Source organism: Heliangelus exortis, chromosome 4 (assembly GCF_036169615.1).
Source record: "Heliangelus exortis chromosome 4, bHelExo1.hap1, whole genome shotgun sequence".
Lineage (NCBI taxonomy): Eukaryota > Metazoa > Chordata > Aves > Apodiformes > Trochilidae > Heliangelus > Heliangelus exortis.
In genome coordinates, this window is record NC_092425.1 from 28,204,882 (window position 1) to 28,220,815 (window position 15,934).

The 15,934-nt window shown below is 39.9% G+C and overlaps 1 protein-coding gene across 1 annotated transcript in view; it reads right to left on the minus strand.

The window, feature by feature from the left end:
* The window catches only part of GABRB1 (gamma-aminobutyric acid type A receptor subunit beta1), a gene marked incomplete at its 5' end in the record, with an annotated part of 92,671 nt that overhangs the window by 12,423 nt on the left and 64,314 nt on the right, over positions 1-15,934 (minus strand). Inside the window, 1 exon segment of the mRNA XM_071744286.1 lies at positions 7,935-8,017. Within this exon segment, the coding sequence (XP_071600387.1) occupies positions 7,935-8,017 (83 nt within the window).

A 15,934-nucleotide genomic window follows, 5' to 3' on the forward strand; every position in this document is an offset into this window, starting at 1 on the left:
CCTGACTATCTTTAGAAATTATTAAAGTCTGTTTCAAAATGCAAAATGTATTGCCCAGAGAGCGGTCATTTTGCTGTCTCAGTGGGCTGTATATGGGATCCCACCAGCAGCCTGTTTGTGTTCATCTCCGTTCCCGCTCTTGCTGGTATGTTGCCTATGGTACTGTCTTGCTTGGTTTATGAGTGTGATGTGTGTGCTGGGGTTTGTGAAAGCTGACTGCCTGAATATGGAGTTGGATCCATGGCAGAGCTCTTGAAATGAGGCATTTTGTGTATGTCATGCAGCAGGCAGAAGGAGTACAGGAGAAGGCATGGATTGAGACCCACCTGTGCACTGGTGAATTGCGAATGCTGTGGATTGGATGAAATGCTAAGAACCACTTGTGGCTGGCAGACTAAGTCAAGATGAGCAGGCAGAAACTCTTGCCTTTTGTGTTCAGTTATTTAACCTCAGAATGACCTCACTGTTTGAGTGATACAAGGTTTGGAACAGATGCCCTTCTCTTTCTGTCTTCATAGTCCATCAAGTCTGAAAGAAATTAAAGTCTGGGTATGTATTCTAGAGCAGTCAAAGGAACTGGCCAGAAGCAGAGAGCTCTTATTCTCAGCACTACACTGTAATAAACACAGACAAGTCAAAGTAGCAAGTCCCAACCAACCCCCCCAGGGTTTGCAGGGCCTGTGGAAAGTGACATGTGCTGGCACATGGGCTTAGGGCTGACATGTCCCATGGGGGAGCTGCCCTCATTAGAAATAGCAGAAAAACTGAATCTCTTAAAAAAAGGCATAGGGTTAAGCTTCCTTCCAGCCTTTTTTTTTTTTTTTTTGTTTGGTTTGTTTTGTTTTTTTTTAATATTTAGATATAAATATTGCAACTGGTTTTTAGAATACTCTGAGCAGCAAGCTCCTTTGAGAGGGGAGAAATGATGCCTTCTCTAGCAGTGATTTGATATACATGGGGAGAAGAAGCAGTATGTGGCCAGATGCCCTTTTAGTACCTTTGGATACTTTAGGGAAAAGACAGGAGTGAATGGATCCAGCTCAAACCTCCTGCTGTCTCAGGTACCAGCAAACTCATATTCATTAGTGAATTTTTATTGCTGTGAGTGAATAAATGACTAGATATCTGGCACCTGCAGACAGGCAAAGGAAAAGCTTTCTGGGAAAATTTGGATTTAAGACAGGTTTTTAATCTCTAATAAAAATATCCACCTTTTTTTGAGGTGTAGTTTCCTACATCTTTGTAGTTCAAATGCAATCATAACCTGGATCAATGCAATCTTTTCTCAGGAAGGGAGCTGTGATAAATCTGTTCAAATCTTATTCTGTCAGATCACTCTGTGCCAACAGAGGTTGTAATGAGTGTTTAGGTATGAACACAGTTGTTGTTTTCTGGAAAAAAAAACATGGAAAGATTAAAGTGGAATGTTCTACTGATTCACTTCAATATCATTTTAAGTTGGTTGTACCTTCATCAAACCATTGCATACGTTTAGTGTTAGGTCTATTTCTATATGGAGTAGGAACAGCCATAAAAACAATGGAGTCAAGGCAGAAGTGTCATTTTCTATGGTGCAAATGACTTCTTTTTAATCTTCCTCTTTTCTCCAGCTTGCCTTGTTCAGTTCTTGCTTGTTCAGTTCTCCCACACAAGTGAAATAGTTTCTGAGGGTGCTGCTGACAGGAGTAATGCATGGCTCAGTGTTGCTCTGTCAATCCCTGAATCATGCTGCAGCATCATGGTTGTCATAGAGACACAGATTTTTGAGATCAAAGGGACAGTTCTGATATTCATCTCAGACCTTTTAGAAAACACATAGTAGCTTGCCAATAAGTAAGTTACTTTGCCAGACTGGAATGCAGCCTGTCCCACCCTCTCCCGTGGCAGTGAAACACATTTCACTGAAGTTGGGGGATGTTGGTACAGAAACCCCAAATGGGGATATAATTTATTGTCAGAGTGGTGCTGTCAGCACACCTTTTCTTCTGCTGAGGGAAAGCCAGGTGCAAGCTGAGTCCACAAGGTCTTGCCACAATTATGGTCCTGGTGACTTCAAAGTGGCAAGGAGTATGAGAGTAATAACAGCATCCTCTCTTATCTTCCAGGTGCTGTAGTGAGGTCAGCACCTGTAGTTGTAATGAAGGATGCTAGAGTGGGGCAGCTGTGTGCGGTCAGAAGTCTCTGACAGACAAGCCCTGGATGATTTAGCTGCAGCAATTTGGTGCTGCTGCCCCTGATTGTTTGTCTGTTCCTTCTGTCTGCTCTGTTATCAGCTGGGATGTGTGTCTGCTGCTGCTGCCAGGGACAGAGGGCTTGTGCCAAGGCACTGGGTTGTGAACTGCCACGGCAGTTGTAGCCCTTGCCAGAGGCTACCTGGTACAGCAGAGGTAACAGCTGGGGATTTATCATCTTAAATTGCCAAGCTTTCATCCATCAGAGCTCATGTGAGAGTGGCAAGCAATCTGGGTAACCTCCAGCCAAGTATTAAGTATCCTTTGTCCCAGTATATGCTAATCTGTGAGAAATGGAGCCTTACAGATCCCAGCTCTGCTGATGAAGCACTTATAAAATCCCTTGATTTTACACACAGAAGTTTCCAGTAGCCATCATGGCATTAGACACTTAAACAGGTGTAAAGCCTCTGATATGGTCTCCTCATCTGCAGCTGCAGAATTTGGGATAAGTTGAACTGCTTGAGCAAAGCTGGGAAATGTGTCTGAAGGAACATGTGTAGCCAAAATGCTCTCATCCTCCTAAATGTATACATTTCCCTGGTTGTCAGCTGTGCATACACAGCCTTTGCAGTCCTGTAAGATAGCTTTGGGGAGGCTGGAAAAGCAGTTTTTTTAAAAATGATCTGCTGGCTCAATATAAGCATGTATTATCCCTGAATTGACTGCTCTGCTGGAGAGGTTTGATAATAGGGCTGCATTTGATTCTTTGTGTTCTGCCACTTGCAGTGCCTTAGATTACTCACTGGTGAGTGTTACTAAGGAAAAATTCTTAGCACTTTAGGTTTTTGGGGATTGTCTTTGGCTAACTTGCACAGCATTCCTGTGAAGTGTAATGACTCACTGCCTTTCTCTTCACAAATAGTGCTATGTTCATCTATTCTTTGAGTAGCTTAAGTGCAATTCATCTCTGGGACTGCCTGGTTTCTCCGGAGCACTCTTGTTCTGCAGCAGGAGTAAATCTTCCTGAAAAACCATGGGGGAGCTGAAGAGGAGCCCAGGCTGTGTGTGCTGCAGTATTGGTGTGCTCTGGCCCTGCTACAGGGCTGAGGTGTTGTGGCCTCACTGGGGAGCACTGAGCTTTTGGAGGGGAAAATGTATCTCCAGCTTGCTTGGTTTAGAGGTCAAGAATCACCCTGGGACATGGAGGGGATGTGCTCAGGTGCCACCTTCCTGCCACCCTTTAGGGATGAAAGAGATCCTGCAGCTCTCACCCTGAGGGGGAGCCGGGAAGGGAGAGGCAGCAGCTCTCTGACTGCACACCCATGCATGGTCTGGGCACAGGCTGATCCTGGTGAAATAACTGAGGCTGAACTGAGAAAGCAGACATGGCTTCAAGCACACGGAGACAGGATAGTGCAGCACGTAACACTTCTGAATCTGAGTGTAAAATCTGTTAACCAACATGTTTTCCAAAGGATGCTCTTCAGGGAATCACTCGGCAGTCCTTGTGTCCTTGTACATGGGATTAGATGCTCATAAAGTTCAGGTTTTTTAAGGGAGTTTAAAAATGGTGTGAAGAACACACGATCCATCCTGGCCGTGGTCTAGTGCCTCAGCATTGGCTTAACTGCTAGGCTGTTTCCTGCTGTTTCTATTGTACTGTGACACTGCTTGTGATTGCAGTTGCAGAAATGCACCTCCATGGGAGCCATGCATTGGCATCTGCAGGAGAATGGAGATCAGTTTAATAACTACTTCTGTTTAAATGCAGGATAGATATTTTACATGACCGTACAGACCTTTGCAGACCTTTGACTTAGTTTATTATTCATCCTTTGTATTTTTGCTTAAATTCCAAACTGTCATGTGCAATTTCTTCCCAGCACTGAACACTCCTCAGAAGCACGAATCCTAATTTCTGTCTTGATTTACACTGTTTCTGTTGATCAGATCTAACTTAGAAGGTGTGGCTGAAGAAAGGGCCATCCACTTGGAACAAACGTTTAAAACAACTAGTACAAAAGCAGATAGAGAAGTTTCTCAGTGTAAGTTATAGTGGTTTAGCTGACAAAAACTGAGATCATCTGAAGATCAGACATGTCACTTCTGTGTTAGATTATGTGCTGCTGAGAGCTACCGGATTTAGGGTTATTAGTGTTGCATAGATTTGCACATCCATATAGGTCTTTTTACTGCCTATGTCTTCTGTTTCTTTTCTTTCTGTGTACATCAAGCTTGCATGATTACTGGCAGCACCCAGGATAAAAGTGTTGCTAAGAAACTAAATAAGGATTAAAAGAAGAATGGGCCTGTTACTATGTTCCTGCTGAAACCAAGTAGAGGACAAGCAGCAGAAAAAGAAGGTGAGTGGCAATGGTAATGTAGAGCACATCTCCTCACAGTAGCGATTACCATTTAGTGATGGTTTCCACAAAGGGTACTTCTGTGGAAGCTGGTGCTTTGGGTTAAACCATATAACTGTACAGAGTATAAAAATGAACAAAATGTTCAAATGTTCAAAAGGTCTGAAAAGCGATTTTCTTTTGGTGACATGTGACTGGACACATGGGTGACATGGTATTCTCCCACCCCTGATTGTGTTGGCATTTTAATTGCTTTTTCCAGCTGATGCTAATTTTGATTCTTGATGAGGTCTCAGCGCTAGTGCTAAGTCCATTCTCACTAAGCATTGGTGGACTGGAGACTTCAAATCAATCATCTTGTAGTAAATAAATTAATGGGTAATTCAGTATGAAGGCAACTTTAGTAGGAAGTTGTCTATTTTCATCGCTGCGGTACTGTACGTATTTTTTTACATTTTCTCTGCTGGTCAGGTAGAAAGGCTCCTGAAGAGATGTGTTACAAACTTATTTTGAAAATCAAGATATGACTTGTTCTCCTAATGCATACCTTAGTATGTCTGAGTCAGAAGATAAGCCAAGGAGCTGCAAGTAACATCAAGGAAACTGTTTTGTGCCAGAAAAAAGGCAGGGACCTGCAAAGCCCAAGGGTGGGTATGACAAAAATGCAGCTGGATGAGTGGCTCTGTAGGTCTCATAAAGTGGTGGATTATGAGCCTCAGAGTTTTGCACTACCAGAAAGTAACTGAGGGATCAGTAACGTGATTGACAGCACTGGAAAGGGAAGTTAAAATTGCCTGCTGCCTCTGCTTCTTATGAATGAGAAGAAAATGACTGCATGTGTGTTTATACACAGGGTTTGCACTGCTTCAGTCAGCAGAGTAATGTACATCTGAAAGCAGATGTACAGAGAAAGTTGATGCAGGTTGGTCTAACACAAGTGTTCGTTGTAGCAGAATGTGTAGAGGAATGGCCTGAGCATGCATACACAGCCCCATGTTTGAGGCACTCAGGTGCTAATTACGAGGTGGGAGGCGTGAGCTTGTGTCAAGCCCACCTGTGTTAAGCCTCCGCCCCCACACAGTCAGGGTTTTGCCTCAGCTGCACATGAGCAGGATTGGGGGGCCAATAAAAGGGGAGCTTCCCAACACACACTCAGCTCACTCTCGAGCAGCTGGAGGAGGAGGTCAGCTGAGTCTGGAGCAGAAGCACAGAACGAGGCTGGCTGAGTCTGAAGGCAGCAAAATCGGAGCACTGACTGCGCACCTTGGTGAGGACACCTCTTTGACATCGGAGCGCCGTACCCCAAAAAAAGTTTGCCCGTCTGCACCCGTCTACAATTCATGACATGCACATTGATATGGCCCAGCCTACGGTGCTAATAATGTGTCTGTTGAGAGGGTTTAATATGGTGCAAAATCTGTGTGTCCTTCCAGAGACTTCCTTGTGCATGTTCAACAAATAAGCTACTGTGGGTGCTTAGCACTGCAGCTATTGAGATGCCTCATGAAGAACCTTGACAGCACTGTCTCTCTGCTTCTCTCTCTGAGTTGCAGCCTTGCAGTGACAAAACACTAGGACCTTGAAAGAACCCACAATTTCTGAATTTCTAAAGAAGTAAACAAGCAGGTTCTATTCAGAAAATGTTCTATAGTAAAAAAAATTTCATTGACCCTACTGTGAATATCTACTGGATTGAATTCTTTTGCTTGTTGAATAAAAGACTTGTTCTCAACCTGGCAGAGAATTTCTGAAATCACTATAAAATGACATTCCAGGAAAAGGAACAAACCCAAATAATTATTGGAGAAACATTCAAAATTTCTTACCAAACAATGCATATAAAATTTAAATGAAAAGCTGTACCCCTAGTGACTTATATTAAGTCTGATATTGATTCTGCACTTAGAAAGAAGAAAAATACTTCATTGTGGAGAGTGATTCTGAAGGTATGTGCCCATTTCAGTGATTTAAATGAGGCATCTTCCTGGTGCCATCAAATAGAAACTGTAAACAAATACAAACACCGGGCTGAGAGCCCAACGTCTCGTCAGTGCTCTAAACTGCCTGCTTTTTCCAGTGCCTGAGAATTGCTACCTCACAGCTATATTCTGATATTACATTTGTGTATACAGAACTGATGAAAACCTCTGCAATTCAGAACAAACTGAAATCTTAGCAGCATTTTCTAAGGCTCAGAGTGATTTGGCCTTCTTTGGTTTAAACTTATTTTATATTTGTATAACAATACTATTAAAAATTTCATATGTGACTATTCCATTGTTTTGACACTATGAAAATAGAATAATTTGAAAATGAATACTGTGAGGTTTTGGGGAAATTTCACTTCCTCTCAGCCCACGTTAAATCTTATATCATGAGTTTCTGAAGAATGAGAGTTGGGCTTCTGAAAACTTGTAATTCTTTGAATGAGATAAGTTACAAACAATGAAAGAATTGCTTTTGTTGATGACAGGTATTAGGAATTTATTTTGCTTAATACTGGATCATCTTATTTCTCTGTTGATTTAACATTTCAAACCATCCATCAAAGCAGAGGTTCAGATGCTAAAATTTTTCTTTCTTTTCGGTAAACTGAACCAAAATAGTGTTTTTGGGGAAATCTGTTAATCCTTTCTAGAATACTACTTTAGAGAGCAGTATTATTACATAAAAAAGCCTAACTCTGACACTGCAAAAGTTGTAATGTGATATACTGAAATTCTTAGCAAACTGCTGCATTATATTGCTTTGGACTCTGTAGTCTTAAAGATTGTTTAGACAAACTGCTCTCTGGTCAGTGGCAGCCATTGGTTTGACCAATGACAGAATGAAAAATCTTCTAAAAAACTTCCATTGACACTTCTCTACAGGCTATCAGGGTAAAAGATAGAAACACTGTGTAAATGACAAAAAAATTCCAAGTGGCACACCTTGATCCTGTGCTCATGGGGTACAATGGCAGAGCTCTCATGAAGGATCCTTGGAGCTGAAGGATCAAGTTGTTTCCTTTTATAGACTCTTCCTCCAAGTCATTTGATAAGAACAATTGATCAATCCTGCTACCACCATGTGGGGAAGATGGTAATTTTGATGAAAGCACTGAGGTCAAGTAATTAATTCAAGTTCTGTGGTGATCAGGCACTGAAGATGGATGGTGCATAGCTGCTGACCTCTGAGTTTATTGTCAGCAAACACTCCCCTCCTTTCCTCGACAAGAGATTTTGAGTAACAACTAAAAAGCTTGGATAGGCCAATATTGTGAACTAAACATACTTTTTGACTGAGGTCACTCACTGGACATACAGTATTTGAACAACTTCCTTCTCCTTTACCTGCCCTCTGAATGTCTTTCAAGCCACAGATGTCATTTGGCCAACTCTCTCCTTCCAGTAATTACATCTTTCAATTTCTAGTATGCAATTTTGTTCATCGAAAGGACAGCTGCATAGATCCATCATGCAAGCAGCTGTTGTTGTGAGCCTGTAAGAGAAGAATAAAAAAAAAAACAAATGTGGTTTGAGACAACATTTTACTTGTTTAATCAGGCAAGATTTCTAAGTGGCTTTTCTGTTTAGATACAGAGTGTATATGCACATGGATTCCTGGCATACAGGCTTTACATAGCTTGTAAAGCATAAATAAATAATTTGTACAGCACAATATGCTGGTTACAGTATCAAATATCAGAGCATATGCTGAATATCATGGAGCAGGGTTTTGACTGAAAACTTTGTGTGCAAAAGCGTCCAGTGTTTTGAAGAGATCCAGTGAGATTTCTACTTGGACATCTTATTTTTAATGTTCTTCAATTTTTTTTTGCAAATTGTTTTATTTATAACCCATACTGCTGATAGGTTTCTTCATTTTCTTGTCACCTACTGCTGTTTTGATTTTTTTTCTGATAGCTATGTGCATTTTCATCAATGCTGTGGAAATATTGGTAATATCTGATCTGTTATTTTTATGGTTTCATTATCAGTTTATTATTAACTGTGATAATTTAACATAAACTCTTAAAAATAGCATGATGCAAACTCTTGTGAAATATAATGGTGTATGGTGTTTACTGAATGAACATTGAGAGTAGGTACAAGGTAGATCCTTGCTCCTAGAGAACATGTAAATAAATCCTTGGTCTTTGAAGGTATTCTCCACAGCCTGGGCCTTTTTGCCGGGCAGTTCTTCACCTTTTGTTAGATGGTAATCACAGAGAGCCTAAGGAAATCCTTGCTGATAAGCCTGTGACACCTGGGAGGAAGGTTAAGTGACTGCATGAGGATAGGGGTGAAATTATATTTTCTTTTACAGATCCCTTTAAGAATGACAATAACAGTGGTGCCTTTGAACTCACAAAAGTGTGTTAGAAGCTTCATTTTTCTTTTTCGTGGCAGATGGGTTCTTAAATGCTTATAAAACTTCTGGTATTGTGAATAGACAAGCTTGGATTTAATTTTATTGTCTCTCTCTCCCTCTCTCCAACAATTTCTACCTGAGAAAGGCAGATAACCTCTTTTCTTGATCTGGATTTCATGCTGTTGTTCCAGTTTCATGTTAATTAATGCCACAGGAACACGTGTGGAAGTTTCACTTTTGATGTGTTGAAAGTCAAGCACACTTACATGTTGCACTGAGGTGATAATTTTTGCTGTCACCAAACTGACAGAATTAAATGAAAAAAAAAAAACCACATGCATCACTACTGTGACATACTTGATGTTATCCTGTCTACAAAATCCATCTGTCTACCTCTGTATAAGGTCCTGTGTATGAGAACCAGTCCGCGAAACTACTCTAGAATACTGTGTAAAGTACCATGGAAATGTTATAGTTATGCTTTTCCTCGTGTTGATTTTTGTCACATTAAATTGAATTGCATGTGTCTTAGTGGGTAGAAAAGGGTGAGCACTCCAGAAAGGCAGGACCCCCTTTAATTTAGCTGTGCAATAAATAGATGCTACTGAGAAGCACTTAGAAGACACACAGTAATCATTTGTCAGATGCCCACTTAATAACACTTAAGATCATACATAACAATATGCTAACATTAATCACAAATAAATGCATTTTAATGAGGGTTTCATAGGGTAATGTTTTGTTTCCAATTACTAAATCAGCCTTTATGGTAATGTATTTCACCTACATCAATCAGATGTATTTAACTGTGTACAGCTATAGAAGTTGACAACAGCGTTTCCTAGAGGACAGGACTGCAGTGGGCAGCTGTTTCCTCATGGTCAGTGGGTCTGTACTGATGAGTTCTGCAGGTTTGCACATCCTGCATAAACTACACAAGCAGTAACAATTTGTTATTCTTTGTTATGATATGTGATGTCAGACTTTCTAGATAATAGCTACTTGCAATTGCAATAGGAGTGCTTCAGGATCCAGCAACGTTCATTACCTGTAGTTCACAAATCTGCCTTTCAAGCTTTCTCCTCATGATAGTCTCAGCTGTGTAAAATTTTTAATAGTGTTACGTTCTGGATAAACACAAACATTGTTTAAGGAGATAAATTAACCCCAGATGCAATCATAGTCTTGATTAAAAAGAATAATAAATTTTATTGCTAACAGTGTAAATTCCCAAACTTATAACAGGTTTCACTGTGTCACTGGAGAGAGTACCTGGTGGCTTGCACAGGCACCAGAAGAATAAAAATGCAGACATCCCAATGCAGGACAAAGGCTGTGGTGCCAGCAAAAAGAAATGCAAAAGTCTGAAGATAGGGCAAAGCTGCAAGAACTCAAGGGTGTTCAAGGGGAATAGACCTGAAAATCTCTGGGCAGTAGCAGTTTGTGGCATTGGTGGAGTATCATGAGGCCGTGTAAAAGTTTAAGTGGAGGACTAATCCTATTTGAAGCAGATCTATTTATATCTCAGACTATGGTATATTTCTTCCAGGCATTTCATTTCATAAAGTCTGTTTTAAGTTCTGGTGTTGGGGATAATTTATTTATTTATTTTAAGATTGTCTTTTACCCTATTACCCTCATGTTCTCTAGATTTTTTTTTTTTAATACAAATGTTAAAAATGGGATTATGCAAAGAAAACAAACTCTTAGGTGGAGATAGATCATTTGGCTACTTAATTTCATTCATGTCAGTATTCAGACATTCTGGGATGGAGTTGAATCTGAACTGCTAACAGACAAGATAACATTTGCAAAAAAAGCAAAATTAACTGGTTATGTGGGTTTTTTTGTTTTGTTTTGTTTTTATGTTGTGTCTTGGAGTTCAAGCTATCTGATCCACTGCTCAGCTTTTATTTTCATGTCTGACTCTCTGAATATTTTTATTGTATAATCAAATTTAAAAAAAAATGAAAAAAACCATTGATGTTCATTATTTGCAAAACTGACTTACTTAAGTAATACTATCAGAGGTTTACCTGCAGGGCAGAAGGTCTTGTAGGAACGAATGGTAAAGTTTTATATTCAGTAAGCAATTAAAGTAAGTTCAGAATGAGTGCAGGAAGAGAGTTATGGTTTGGTATTTACAGCATTTCATCCAAATACTGTCAAAAAGCTGGTCCTCAATTCTTGAAAAAGAAATAGAATCATTATTTAAGACAGCAATGACAATTAAACATGGAGATGATCAGAGCTAAACAATGCAAATTCTATTCTGAAATGTTTCCTCCTTCCTTTTGGAGGACAGGTATCAAATTTTAATATGTTTGTCCTTTTTATCTCAGTCACAGAGCATAAATTATAAATGTATATGAAGATATGAACTGGGATGGACTAAATTTTTTTCCCTCAAAAACTAAATAAAATCTTCAAATCAAATAAAGACTAACCATGCTTCTCCTAACCACTGTAGGGCTCTAATAACCACTGGAAGTAGACTTTCATATCCCAGGTAAAACACTGTTTTTATTTTATCAGTGTAAATTTGACCTTAGTGGTGTCAGGGAACCTGATTTCATGGGAAATGCTTGATATCCAACCCAGTTCCCTGGTGTAATTGGCCTAATTTTTCTGGAAATTGGAAGAATTTTGTGAGGGAGAGTTATTGAAGGAACAGAGGAAAGCAGAGAACATACATTGAAGGCAGAAAAAGCATACATTTAATCTGCAATTCTTTTTCTCTGTCCATGTCATGTACAAAGTTTAGAGTTTTCATGCCCGCTGGCACTGTAAACTTCCAAGCAAGCCTGAAGGCTTGAACCTGGGAGAAAAAATCAGCTCTGAACCTGCAAACATGATCAATTTCTAGTGCTTGGAAGAGCCTACTTACAAGATGTACATTTGAGCATTAGCGTTATTTGGGTTGGTCTCATGGATTTTACATAATGTAGTGTGTACATGGGAAGGCTGTGTTCAACCATGTACATTGCTTGTTGGTCAAATTATCTTCTAAAAGAAGTTGCAAGTGTTAGCAAGGTTGGTAAAGGCCAATAGATAATTAAGCAATAAAGCTTTCACAGATCTCATTAGAAACTAAGAGAAAATTTGAATATTGGGCCCTGAGCTAGATGCAGTAAAAGATTCCGCTATTTAATTTTAATTATGAATACATTAGCATGTGGAAACCAATTTTTTTAGTTCATAAAATTATTACAATTTGTCTATTTTGTTTTCTTTTTTCCCTTTTCCTCCCTCCCTCTCCAAATCTTCAGGAAGTGTTTCTTGGAGTCTAGTGAGAGAAGTTGTCAGCTGCTGGGTCACTGCTGTAGACTACATGCTTTGAGATAACAACCAAGTGTATAAGGAAAGATTTTGTATGGATTTAGGTAAGCAAGCACAACACACATTTTATTTTAATCTTTGTCAGAGAAACAGAAGAAGTGCATAAACATGAAAAAAAAAAAATCTTGAGGAAGACATGTACCAGGAAATATATAGCTCAAAGACTTAAAGCTGTAAGGAGCTGAGAACAGGATCTAGCATGAGAAGGACCCATCAATCTTTATTGTATTAGGCAAAGTGACCTGTTCTGCTTAAGTCACACAAAAATTTGGGCAGCAAAAGTATTTCAGACTATGGGCTTTCTACTGTATTTTACTGATACTCTGCTTTGGTGTTTGTTTGATTTGCCTCTCCATCTTTGCGGAGTAGTCGCTGACCTTTTGTGCTGAGTTGGAGGAGGTATAAATAATTACCATGTGCTGCAAAGCAGGGAAGCTGTATCTTCATCTCTGGCCACTCAGGGTGCACAAACTATTAAAGATTACAGTATGAGAATCTGCTTTGTGCTGCAATCTATTCAACTGTAAATACTCTCTTGCTAGACTGAACTGACTGTGGATTTGAAACCTGCTATCCATCTGCTGTTGATTCTTTATTACTTCTTTTCCCTCTCAAAGGTTGTATCTACTTTTTTTTTTTTTTTTTTTTTTTTTTTTTCCTAGTGATGAAGGGCTGTCTGGGGAAAAAAGTCACCCCTGCTCTTCCTTCAAGGATCCCAGACTCAGAAATTTCCTAATTTTCTTGCAGCACTTTGAAGATTAGGGGTTTCTTATAAGAGCTTGCAGTTGTAGTGCCTTGCAACCATGGTGCTGTGATCCACAGGACAATACCGTGGGCTGCCTAAGAGCTGCCTGTGACAAACAGATGGCCTGGATACTTTACCACCAACACCACCTTGAGCACTGGGCTAATTGTCAAAAAATATATGTGTTGGCATATATATCTGTGGGAGAGTGGTGTTACCCAAAACACTGAGATTTTCAGGGCTAAATATCCACTTTTCCACAAGGAAATGTTATTTATCGCCCAAATTAAGTCTCCTGATCACCAGTGTTGAGGTGAAAACTTGATGAGAAGGACCAGATCTTTGAATATAGAGAGCTGCAAAGTGCCTAACACAGTAAAGTGCTATAACCTAACACAGTAGCATCCACAGCAGGAGGTGTTCAACCCTTACAAGGGGTCTGATTCCTTGGAGGAAGTCAGGATTTCTTATGCCATACTATATATTCATTCTGGCCAACTCATTTTGTATTTTGTTCACATAGAAGATTGACTTCTACAGCCCGTGCCAAGTAGAAGTGTCTCAAAGGGTAGATAATTTTCCATTTGGATGCTGTAGGCATTGAGATATTTCGACGAAGGGGACATCACATTTTAGTTTTCTTGAGAGATTTATCTTGGCACTCAAAGTCATTGTCAGCAAATAAAGCATTGATATTTTGCTAAAAAAAAAAACTCCTGCTGAACAGTCTAAGTTTTAGCTGCCAGAACTCTGCTTCAGAGTTACATAGAACTATCACAAATCAGGTATGGGATGAGGAGCTTACCCCAGAGAGGGACAAATAGGTTTGTTGGCTTCTGCATTCCCCAGGAGGAGACCCTGAAGCTCCAGAGCTGCAGTGGGGAAGGGAGAGACCTGGTATCAAGGGCTGGGACAAGAAAGGTAGTGGGAGAAAAGGTCTATAAGAAAACATTTTGTTTTGACTGAATTAGAACCTTTTAAATCCAAACCTTAAGCCAGATAGTCACTTTTCATAGATATTGTAAGATCTTTTTCTGTTCAATACAGTGCACCAGGAATAATTCAGAGTGAAGATGAATAACTTGCTTGCAGAGATCTAGAGATATTAAAAAAAAAAAAATCACTAAAATGTTACAGTGTAACTTTTTAAATATTGGCAAAAAACCTCCCTCTTTGCTTGTAATCCAAATTTTAGTGCAACGAGAATTTTTACAACACAGCTATAATACCATGAAAAAAAATTTATAATATAAATCCCAAGGGAACTATAACTATACCAGGGCAAAAAAAGATACTTCAATAAAAAGTGCCTGAGAGCTGGAGCTGAAATTTACTGCAAAAAGTAATCTAGTCTGACAGAGCAAGTGTGTTGCAAGCCAAAAAGAAAAAAGAGAGTGAGCCAGATGGGAAATGCTTAGCAGAAAGGAAGGTCCAAGAGGGAAGTCAGATAACTGGTTTTCAGTCTGATTTTAATTAAAATGATGTTACTAAATATGTAACTGTTTTTTTTCAGTCGCTCCATACAAGCCTTCTAAAAAAGACTGAATTCAAGAAGAGTAATGTTACTACTGGAATTCCTAGCTGTAGATAATATTCAAGATTGATATATCCTGCTCAGGAGAGAACAGAGGTCTGCTGAATGGCAGCAGTCATGTTAGTGTCATTTGGTATCCTCATATTTTAGATTGTTTGGTTTATTTCTTCCAAAATAAAACTAAACAAGACACTGAGTCACGGATTATGTGTATGGGAAAGGATAGCATGCATGTGGTTGGGTGTCTCCCTTTCTTTGGCAGAATCTAGACAACATCCTCCACATCCAGCCTGGTTTGTAACTGGAAGGCTTCAGGATGTGCTTGGTCCAAATGGCTGGTAAAGACCAGATAGTTTCTGGGAACAGAAGTAATTCATGTTGACCCATCACTATCCAACTTCCTTGTAACAAGGAAGATCTTCCTGGATTTTGGAAGTGGTGGTAAGGCTGGATGGGAGTGCTGTCATTTCCCTAGAGGCACTGTGTGACTCACCAGGAGCTGTGACTTCTCCTGTACCTTCTGCATGGCAACATTACCAACATTTCCTGTACAGATGCATCTCAAACAGAAACTGCAGTCAGGGCAAGAAATGTGCAGAAGCAAGGAACAGAACAGTTTCTTGCTTTTGTATTCCTTGCCCTCCTCTGATGGATTTTCCAAGATGGAGAAGTCTGCTCTTTTCCAGTGGTTGTAGCTTTACCTCTGTGCAGGTAAAACAGGTGAATGACTTCAGTATTAAATTAGGCTGAGAGACAGAGATCTAGTGGTTTTAAACAAAGATAAATGAGGTGTTACAAGTTTCATGAGTGGCATGGAAACATTCAGAGTTGAGAAGCTTAACAGTTTCTTGATTTTGTGAAATGTGAAGAACAGAATGACTTAGGATATGGCATGTCCTCTGACTCTGCTATGCAGTTCCTGTCATTGAAATCCTAGCCTGTCAGTCATTCCTGATGGCTCCCAACACCTGTGTGTGGGGCAAGAGAAAGGGCAGTCCTCTGAGAGAGTAATGGGGAGCAGCTGGGGAGGGATCTGCTCCTTTTTGCTGCCTGTGTCTGGCTTCTTCTGGAACTATGAACTGAGTGGGGAGCTATCTTGGAAAAAAATGGTAGAAAGTACAAGTAAGTGTTAAAGTTCTGTGGGTTTTATGGTAATGGGTGCTTGGCCAGGTTAAGTGTTTACACTGTGGAATACTAGGCTTTTTGCTGCTAGTAGGCGAGTCCTGCTTCATTTGTAGCTATAAGGAAGAGGAAATTTGTAACTAATCAACTGCAGAGAAATTCGACTTGAGATTTTTAGGACTTCACTGTCCTCTATTGCTTCAAACTACACTTCCTGCAAAAGAGAGGGAAGGCAGTGTTTTCTGTAGAGAAAAGCAAGAAAGGTAAGAGGCAGGAGGAGCCCTGGTGCAAAGGAAGAGTAGCT